This window comes from Seriola aureovittata, chromosome 7 (assembly GCF_021018895.1).
Source record: "Seriola aureovittata isolate HTS-2021-v1 ecotype China chromosome 7, ASM2101889v1, whole genome shotgun sequence".
NCBI lineage: Eukaryota > Metazoa > Chordata > Actinopteri > Carangiformes > Carangidae > Seriola > Seriola aureovittata.
Window position 1 is genome coordinate 26,279,927 of NC_079370.1, and position 10,409 is coordinate 26,290,335.

At 40.9% G+C, this 10,409-nt stretch overlaps 2 protein-coding genes across 3 annotated transcripts in view; both read left to right on the forward strand.

Annotated features, from left to right (window-relative positions):
- Positions 1-7,230, forward strand: part of LOC130171664 (oxysterol-binding protein-related protein 10-like) — a 40,869-nt gene extending 33,639 nt beyond the window's left edge. For both annotated transcript variants that reach the window (XM_056379740.1, XM_056379741.1), the window contains exons 9-12: positions 1,363-1,549; positions 2,585-2,767; positions 3,926-4,079; positions 4,342-7,230. In XM_056379740.1, the coding sequence (XP_056235715.1) occupies positions 1,363-1,549; positions 2,585-2,767; positions 3,926-4,079; positions 4,342-4,386 (569 nt within the window). In that variant the 3' untranslated portion in view covers positions 4,387-7,230. The remainder of the gene's footprint in view (positions 1-1,362; positions 1,550-2,584; positions 2,768-3,925; positions 4,080-4,341) is intronic.
- Positions 7,231-8,730: 1,500 nt separating this feature from the next.
- ggctb (gamma-glutamylcyclotransferase b) overlaps positions 8,731-10,409 on the forward strand; it is a 9,707-nt gene continuing 8,028 nt past the window's right edge. Inside the window, exon 1 of the mRNA XM_056379822.1 lies at positions 8,731-8,874. The gene's annotated coding sequence lies outside the window, so the exon portion shown is untranslated. The remainder of the gene's footprint in view (positions 8,875-10,409) is intronic.

A 10,409-nucleotide genomic window follows, 5' to 3' on the forward strand; every position in this document is an offset into this window, starting at 1 on the left:
TTTCTGAATACAGGCTGTGTGCATTTCTCTGTGGACTGAGGCTTTGATACTTTCACAGTATTAATACAGAGCACATGACAAAGAGGGAATGAATGGAACAAAAATAAATCTGTCATCTGAGTACAAAAACCTAACTTTCTTTCAACTTCATTTGTTCCTCTGAAGCAAACTGTCACAACTTCAAGTGTCCCTGTGCAACACAGGCGCAAACTTAGTACCTACTTCCTGCATAGAGCCAATTCACATAAATAATAAATAAATCATATGAATAATGTGTGCAAATAAAACATATTAAATGACAACATAAATATATTTATGGCAGTTAAAGGAGCTTTATTTTCAGTCTGACCTCCTCATAAAGACGAACAGGGTCAGAGTAACACACTGTTACACACCGACAGTTCTGTTTTGTGGCGTGAAAACTGCTCAGATCCCTTCATGTGAACAATTTGTGTAAATCAACCTGTGTGTGTGTGTCTGTGTGTCTCTGTCTCTTGATGAAACAGATGTGGGTGTGTTAGACCTGGGCACAGGACAGCTGTTTGTTATATAAAGCATAAAGCAGCAGGGAGGGAGCTGGACAGGAGCTCAGGAGGGGCAAACAAGATCCAAGGCAAAGCAGGAATCAGACTCTAAATCACTAATGTAACTGTAGAGATCCAGCTCCACTGATGTTCACCTGCTCAGAAAACATGTGATATATATATATATTTAACTTGAAAGAAAAAAAAGGATCAAATATACATAAAATGTTGCCTATATAACTTGACTTGACCCGAGCATTTCCACTGCATTATTGCTTCTTAATAAAAGTATTCATATCAGCGCATATCAGAGAATATATGCTGATTTAACTGGCTAACCGATAAGTCGGTCTAGCTCTAATTATTCTAAAAGTAACTGGACACTTGACGGTTAAATGTTTGTTGAGCAGCTGTGAAATGTTTCAACATCAGTTTCATTTAGACTGAGGTGGAGCTTCTGTTAATGTGAGGAGTAAAGAGGTGAAGAGGATGATGAGGATAAAACACAAAGATCTTTAAGAGAGAAGTCAAAGGTTGTTGAGTGTATCCTAAAAAACCACTGATCCACAGAGGAGGAACCACACTTTTGACTCACTTGTACTTGTCTTCAGTATTTTGGGTTTGTTAGTTACTTTATACATTTCAGAGGAATATTAAACTTTTTACCGCACTACAATAATCCAGCTGTTTTACTTTGGTGTCAGATTTTTCTTCTATGTACATTGTTGTCTCCGTCTTTGTCTGTCTAACCACTAACATGATTTATTTTTCCAGTAAATGTCTCTCACCACAATACCTCTCAGAGGCGACTCTCCTTCACCTGTCCTGCTCCTCCCAGGTGTGCTGTATTTGCTGGAGCACGACGAGGAGTATGTGTTCACTCTGCCCTGTGCCTACGCCCGCTCCATCCTGACCGTGCCGTGGGTGGAACTCGGGGGAAAGGTCACCATCAACTGTGCCAAGAGTGGGTACTCTGCCACCGTCACCTTCCACACCAAACCCTTCTACGGAGGAAAAGTACACAGGTAGGCAGAGCGATCCTCCTGAGACTGCTCCACCCCTGCTGCACCTCTCCTCCACCCTCAGCACAGACACATCAGTCTGGAGCCAGGAGATGACAGGTGCACACGAAAGGAAGCACACATGGGAAACTGTGGTTGTACAAACTATACAAAAAAGTATAGAAATACAAACAAAATACAAGAAATACAAACTTATTCCACGTGTGTCACAAGCAGATTGAATCCACTGTTTCCTGGCTAAAATAACTAAACATGACAGGACATGTATGAAAACTGTGACTCCACAGATCATCTGGTCTCCACTGGATTCCTTCCTTCCACAGCTTAACTGGAGGACATGTGACAGGTGCACTCTCTTAAAGTGACACTACCTGATTACTAAAGAAAATGAATTAATTCAACTATTCAATACATGAAATATAACCTATAGTCGATTTTAATTCATACATATTTATACATTATGATTAATTCACTTTTACCGTTTTAAATCCAAAAAGTATGACTCAAAATTTACATCTTCTAGGAATGTTATAAGAAAACTATGAGAAAAACATCAAGCTAATCCTTGTCTCATACAATACCAGTGGTGGAAGACATATTCAGCCCTTTACTGAAGGAAAAGTGACAATGCCACAATGTAAAAATCCTCCATTACCAGTAAAAGTCCTGCAGTCAAAAGTTTACTGAAGTAAAAGTGCAGAAGTATCATGAGGAAAATGTATGTGAAGTATTGAAATAATCAGAGGTGGACAGAGTTCACAGCTCCATCACTTGAGTCACAGTGTAGATCCTCCTGGACAAATACTACTCCAATGATAGTGAATGTTGTTCAGTCACACATTGTTGTATTGTTACACATTTACAGTACATAATGACTCTGAAACAACCTGCTGTCTGATTGACTGTAGAACCTTTAGAATAAAGAGACTGTAGGATATGATACAGAGCAACATGAAAAGCTACAGGTGGACAGTTGTTCACCCCCAGATGTGTGTGAGTCCTGACGGCTACACACCCGTGTGTGCTGTTTTCTCTCAGAGTGACAGCAGAGGTGAAACACACACACACAGGAAACATAGTGTGTAAGGCCCAGGGAGAGTGGAACGGCGTCCTGGAGTTCACCTACAACAACGGAGAGAACAAGGTGATCGACACGTCCAGGCTGCCTGTCATCAAGAAGAAGATCCGGCCCCTGGAGAAGCAGGACCAGTACGAGTCGCGGTGAGTCACACACGTGTGTGTCTGTGTCACACCATCAGCACTATGGTCTATGGCTGAACAGGAGAAACCTCCTGTTTGAGACACAGAAGATGCTACGAGTTGTTAGCCTGCTCTCTGATACACTTCAACTCCTTTCAGAGCTTCAACTCACAGTTCAGCTTTATTCCTTCTCATATCTTTAGCTTTTCCTCCAGATCCAACAACAATCAACATCATGATCTGTCAATCTTCTTCTTTCTGTTCTGTTCATTCCACTCCTCCAACAGGTTTATGTCACTTCCTGTGGTTGCAGAAGTACGACTATCAGGGCCATACTGAGGGGAAAAAAGAAATCTTGAGATTACAAGAAAATTATGGATGATATATGAAATCTAATGAAGTAATGTTTAAACGTTAAATTCAATTTTATTACATTTAAATGAATGTGTGAAGTAAAAGTTTAGAGTTTTGGTGAAATGACGACAGAGAGCAGAGAGAGAACTTTAGATGTTTATAGAGCCGCATTCACATTAATACATATTATTTTTAAAACTAATGCTAACCCACATGAAAACACACATCACCATTTACAAACTCTACGTAGATGCTGGTGCAAACAGGAAGCAGATTGTCTACTCTGCAGTTTGTTAATTGTAGAAAACAGAGAAAAAGTTAAGACAGTTGTAACATTAAAATAGAGAATGTAAGTCAACAACAGCTGCTAGCAAAGACAACAAGGTCAGTAACACTTCATTATCCATGCGTTGTTCACCACCGATAGTCGAGGCTGATGAGAGCCAATCAGGAGGAGAGGCAGCTGTCCACGTCATCGCTTGCAAAGGTCTCAGTTTCTGTCTGTCCAGACAACAACACAACCCCAGATATTTAAAAATAAAACAGGTCCCGCAGAGTTTCTGAAAGCGTCCGAATAAAACTACTCTTCAGATCCTCTGTGTTGGCGACCTCTCACTCCTCTCACATTACAGCAGCTTCATCTGCTCTGATGGTTCATCAGCAGCTGGTCTCATGCACAGAAATATAAATCTCTGTGTATTTGTAGAGACTTACTCGGAACAATCTATCCTACAACAACACGGCTGCTCCAGATGCATGATCCTGCACATGATGATGATGTTTCTCAGGCGTAATAATCACAGTTGTTGTGTTTCCTGTGTCCAGGCGTCTCTGGCAGCACGTTACAGCATCTCTGAAGTCTGGGAACATGGACGCAGCCACAGAGCACAAACACTGTCTGGAGGAGAGGCAGCGCAGCGAGGGCAAACAGAGAGCGGCCGCCAGAGTCCCCTGGAAACCCAAATACTTTATGAAAGAGGTGAGGAGGAGCACACCTGAGTGACATCACTGCCTCAGTGACAGAAACAGGTTTAGATCAGGAACCTTGTCACTATGTCTACAGTGACACAGTGACCTCAAACTACCTGGTCGCCCAGGTCGAGGTTGTAGGAACAGTAGTAAAATCAGTTCTTTTAAAGGGTGTTAAACTACAGAGGTTAACCCCACCCTCTCTGACCCCGCCCTGTGTGTGTGTATGTGTGTGTGTGTGTGTGTGTGTGTGTGTGTGTACATGTGTACAGGGTGAAGGCTGGGTATACCACAACCCTTTGTGGAAAGCTCAATGACCAGGAGCCATGGAAGCAGCAGTCCACTCCCAGACAACGAAGTAGGACGATCAGGACCAGGGACTGGCTGAGAGACATGGAGACAGAGAGAGAGAGGAAGAAACAGAGAGAGGGAGGAAGGGAGAGAGAGAGAGAGACTCTCTGTGTGCCGGAAGAAGAGGTGCCAAAGGCTTCCAGTGGAAAATGGACACACTAACAGTCTCTATCCAATCAGAGACCTGTTTGTTGAGCAGTGAGGTGAGGCAGATTTGACACAGCCACCTTTAAGAATACAGTAGGTGACAGTAGATAACAGTACTCACACACAGTGACAGCGGGTCTTAGTCACTGCCTCTCACTTTTCAGCTGTTTGCACAATTAAACTAAACAAGTGTCACAACAGATTTGCACAATTCACTGTACAATAGATACGATGAGCCACAACATGGTGAAGTGATTATCTCTGGTATATATCTGTCAGTGAGTGAACAGCTGATTCTCATAGTCCACATGTTGTAAAGACGAGGGGCCAGTTGCACAAAACACCTTAAGTTTTCTACTAGTTGAGTAAATATGACACTTAAGGTTGAGTTTCTCCTCAGCTGAGGTTGTTGCACAGAATAAGGAAAAACATTAAGGCGTTTGCAGAAATTAAAGAGATTTTACAGCGGTAAAATTCTACAGTTTCCATGGAGACCGTTGGTTTGCTGGCATTAGCACTCGTGATACCTGTTAACTTCTCACCTATATTGTCTCACAAAATTGGCCAGAAGAAAGAAATGTCTTTAAAAAAAAATGACATTAAAGAAGTGGCCGCTCTGTCATCCTCCTCTTGTTGTGATGGAAACTCCACCGCAGTGTTCAGCAGACGGTCAGAGCACCTGACACTCTGTAAATGACACAGCACACTGTTGATCAATGGACATGAAATACTTCACCAATAATGGACTGGAAACACCCCGAAGAATAAAGCACAGAGCAATCATTAACTGCAGAGGAGCTGGAAGAGCACAGCCTCTGAAAGTGCACTGATCCAAATCATAAACTGACTGCTGATCAAATCTATTAATCAAAATCAATTCCTCGTTGTTGAGGGTGAACATCAGGTTCTTTTCATCTATCATCATAAAGTCAGCCATGTTGCAGTTAAGATACAGTCAGAGGTACCTTAAGGTTTTTTCCTTAGTTTGGTTGCTAAAAGCTAAACTGATTTTAAATTATTCCTTAAGTTTAAGACTAAGATAAGGAGAAAACCTTAAATACTTAAGTGAAAATTATAAGGAAACCTTGAAGAGAAGACTTAAGTGTGTTTTGTGCAACAGTTTTTGTTTTAAGGAAATCTTAATTTGGACTTTAAGGAAAATCTTAACTTAAGGTGTCTGTGCAACCGGTCCCTGAGACACCAGAGTGTTACAGCCAGACCACTGGGTCAGTGCAGTTACATGGGGGGGGGGCCTAGGTAGCAGTGTGCGGACCTAATGACAGTGGTCCCATGAGGGACAAACCAAGAACTGAGACAGGGTGTTGGGGAATGATCTGTGGTGGCTGTACCTCAGGATCTGCTGCTGACGTCTTGGTGCCAGACTCCACTGGGACCTTCAGAGGTCTGGAGAGTCCACAAAGGACCAGCAGCATATAGGACAGGGGGGGGGGGGGGGTCACTGCTCAGGTGTGAGCAGTGTATAGTCAGACAGATGTCATGTGAAGGTGAAACTGATGTAAACTTCATACAACAGAGGAGGCTTTTATCTGAGCTCATCCTTCATGTTCATTCAGGGAAGGCTCCACACTCAGAGCACACACATCACTCTCACTATAATTCATCCTCATCTAATAAAACAGTGGCTGCAGAGCACGTTCAGCTGTGTCCACATTCAACCAGCTGAGGATCTGCTGCACTTTGATCCTGAAGATGGAAACAGGTTTTAGCTTTAAAGGGTCAGTTCACTCGAATCACTGCAGAGGAACGTCTCTCCCCTCCCTCCACTGCCGTCTCTTCATGCAGATACTTGTGTTTTTCTGTGTCCAGGTGATCAGATATGTGCCTCTGAAATCTCTGCCTCCATCCAAATTCAACAACGTGAATTCATTTTTCTCTGCTAACAGCACGGTATCGTATTACAAATTATATTTAAAATGTCAGCAACAGAATACACAGTGAGCAGTGTTCCAGGGAATTGTTCCTTTAGAGAACAAATCCTGTCAGTTGTCTTTAGTTATAGTTAAGGCTTGTTTTACACTCTAACTAGACATGCAACATGGTTACCATCATGGTTACCATTATCACTGACTGTAAGCGGGAAACTCCATTTATTTTATTGTATTTACTATATTTATTGGAGCTGACTTTTTACATTCAAACATGGTTCAGATCAATAAGTAAATCCAGCTATCTGATATAATAAATGAAAGTGTTAGCTTTGCTTGACTTCAGGTTTCCCTGTTTATTCAGCCTCTTACTTTGAATCCTGTGGTCATTATAGATGAGTGATCGAAGGAATTTTTTTCCATTCATATTTGAATGTGCAATCCGGCCACAGTTCCATCTCTGGTTTCCAGGTCTCAGGTCTGATTTGGCCGACTTCTGATCTTCAGCATCTCCAGCTCTAAAACTATTTTTTTCTGTTCTCAGTCTGTGGTAGAAGAAATCTTATCACTGAAGTCTTTTTTTTTTTTTTAAACCCATCAATCAGAGTCACACTGGAGCCAACATCTTTTATTCTAATTCATATTCACTGGGGATGTTTTAGTAGAAAGTTCTGCAGCATCATCATGTACTTTAGACCAGACACACCCAAACACCTTGTCCTCCATCTGAACATATACCCAACAAACCTATGCAACACTTGACTGTAGACAGTAGTTCCCGGGGGGTGGGGGGGGGTGGGGTGGGGGGGCTGGGACGGGGGGGGGGGGGGTTAAGAAGCTCTGTATTTGTTCTAAATAAATATCTCTTATCAAACCTGCTGTCTCCTGGATTATTAGTTGCCTTAACACATGGTGGTCGAGAGGGGGATGGGCAGTTTAACATAGAGGGAGGTGAAAGAAGTTATTAGATGTAATACTGTACTCCACCACTAGTAATGGCAATACATGGCAATAAAAGGAACACAAAGATAAAAGAATAAAATAAAGATAAGATAAAATACTAAAAGAAATGATAGTTCCCTTTGAAATGTAGGAAAAGTGTAAAGTTCATCGGCCTCCCAATTGTACTTCTTGAGTAAATGTGTTTATTTACTTTTCATCACTGACATGTATAAAGTATAAGATCTGATCTGAAGCCCACAGCATGGCTCTGAAAGGGCAGTACCTACAGTCTGAAGATGCATCTCTAAAGAAATGTTTCCAGGTAAAGGATGGTGAACACAGTCCAATATGGCCGACCACTGGTGGAACAGTGGGGCACAGTCAAAGACAGGGACAGGATACTGCCTCTGTGTGGAATCTGTCTCCCAGTGCATTACTGTGTTCATGCTGCCATCTGCTGAGCAAAATGAAACGGCACCATAAGGGTTTAAGTTATTCCTTCACAGGATGACTGTTTTATAATGAGTGATCAAACAATGACTCATTAGTTCATTTATAAGTCATCTAGGACAGGTGAGGAACACTGTGATGAATTCAGTCATCTTTAAAAATAAAAATAATGTGTTTGTCTTGGTTGCTGAGGTTAAACGCTTGATCCTGATCCAGGGTCAGCAGGACGACGACAGAAAGACGGGAGCCCCACCCTCAATAAACTGTAGCTGCAGGTGGGGAAGTGGTCCTCACAGGTGCTGATGAACACTGGATTCAGATTTAGATGTTATGGCCTGAACTGACAGAACTGTCCAACAGGCTGGCAGGTCGTCTCCCAGTCTCTTTAGTGCAGTGACCCTCAAGTGGAAAACGTTTAAGACCAATAAAAAATGTATTTTTTAAAACACAGCAAATTGAAAGAAAACAGAAGCTCCAGACTTCAACCAGAACACAAGGGGGAGGTGGTTTAGAGATGAGACATGAGACAGGAGGTATGTACTTTTATATCTTGATGTACTGTCAGTTTATTAGGAACACCCAGCCAAAACTAAGTCAGTCTGGTACAACAGTCTTGCAGTAAATCCTCCTCCATGACGATTACAATAGAAATTAATTATTAAATTAATTGTAATTCAACCATTTGTATTGAAGCTTTTTTTTTTAATTTATTTATTTATTTAGCCTATTGCATATATTTTTCATTTGTTTATTATTATTATTGTTGTTGTTATTATTGTTTTAATTTTCTTTTTAAATTTTTTATTATTATTATTTATCTACACTCAGAACAGAACAGAACCCCCCATGACCCGGTTATTTTCGTTGTACTGGTTTTTATGCTGTTATTTGTAGGCAGGCAGCTCTTGGTCAGCCCAGGTTGCACTGTAGGGTCCTAAGATTCATGTACCGGGTTACTATAGTAACCAACAATGATAGCGCGGCTTCTTCTTCCTGGTCTACAGAGAATGTGTTCCGTTCATTCAGAGTGTAAGTTATTAACAGCGTGATATATAATATATTTTCTGAACTGGTTTCTGCTGTGTGTTACTTTGACTCACTCACCGTTGAGCTAATGCTAGCCAACTAGCCGTGTTATATTGCATGTGTGTTAATGTGGAGTACTAACTAAGATATTCTACTATCCTCCTCTGTTTACATAGCATTTATGGGATATAGCGTATGTAGCATCAATGTATTTAAATCTGTTCAACTTATAGCAAATTTAAGTCCTACCTTTTTTTAGTTTTATTCATACATTTAGGCTGTTTATGTCCCTTTATTCTATGTTAATTTTCTGGGTTGTTTTCCTTTAAATACTCAATGTTTGACCTGGCTCAAGTGGCCACAACAAAGGGGAGACAGTGCATGGTAAACAATTGATAAAGAATAGTTTTATTAAACTAAATTAAGATGCCAACTTAGGTTACTGGTAATCAGTAAAGTCAGAAGTGTGTAGTGCACATGAGTGGAAAACATGGGTGCGGGTGTTGTGATGATTAGATATTATCTTATCTTTATTATATTGTCCTTTATTGTTATTTTCGTTTGGTTCTGTTTTATTATTTTATGATTTTATCTGTAACTTCCTTTGTCTTCTGTGTTTCCTCATTGTAAATGAATGAGATTCATCATAGAGTTTCTTCAGTTCCTGTTATTGTTTTATTTTTATTATTTTTTATTCATTCATTTATTGGATATTACGTTGTTTGTCTGAAAAGTACTTTACAAATAAAGTCTGATTGGTTGATTGATATGTTGGAAAACTATGCTGAATATTATCTGGGCTGCTGACAATCAATTAATTCTATATAAACTAGGGCTGGGACGATTATCCGACGTAATCGATGTTGTCGATTATAAAAATTATTCGACGTGGAATTTTGGTGTCGACGCGTCGTGTAAAACCACACAGGGTAAATGTTCATAGAACAAAACCGGAACCTTCTAATGGGACTGTTTATATCCATCGTCTTTGGTTTACCCGGATACAAGCGCAGCGCACGGACTGGGACAACGCGGTGACGTAATTGAAGTCATTGACTACGTGAATGATTTGCGTCTGTGTGATCTATTTGAACAACACGGCGGCGTCTACCAGCAGTACGACGGAGCGTGTGGAGCAACACGCGGCAAAAAAGGCTCGCACACGGTCCCCCAAAGTTTGGGAATACTTTAATCTTGACACCAACAGTGCGGTAGTCTGCAGACTCTGCAAAGTGCATCTGACATATCACACTCGCACGACAGTCATGCACGAGCACATAAAGAGGAAACACCATGTTGCAGCGAGTCAAGATGTTGAACGGGGCAAATTGTTATATTAAATGACTAACTTGAAAATAATTGCAATAAAATTGCTGTTAGGTTAATAAAAAAAATAATCGTTAGATTAGTCGAATAATTGAAAAAATAATCGCTAGATTAATCGTTTAAAAAATAATCGTTTGGGACAGCCCTAATATAAACAACTGAGCCTCCACTGTCTGCTGCTGCTGTGGTGGTTAAAGTGGTCCCAGCATTAC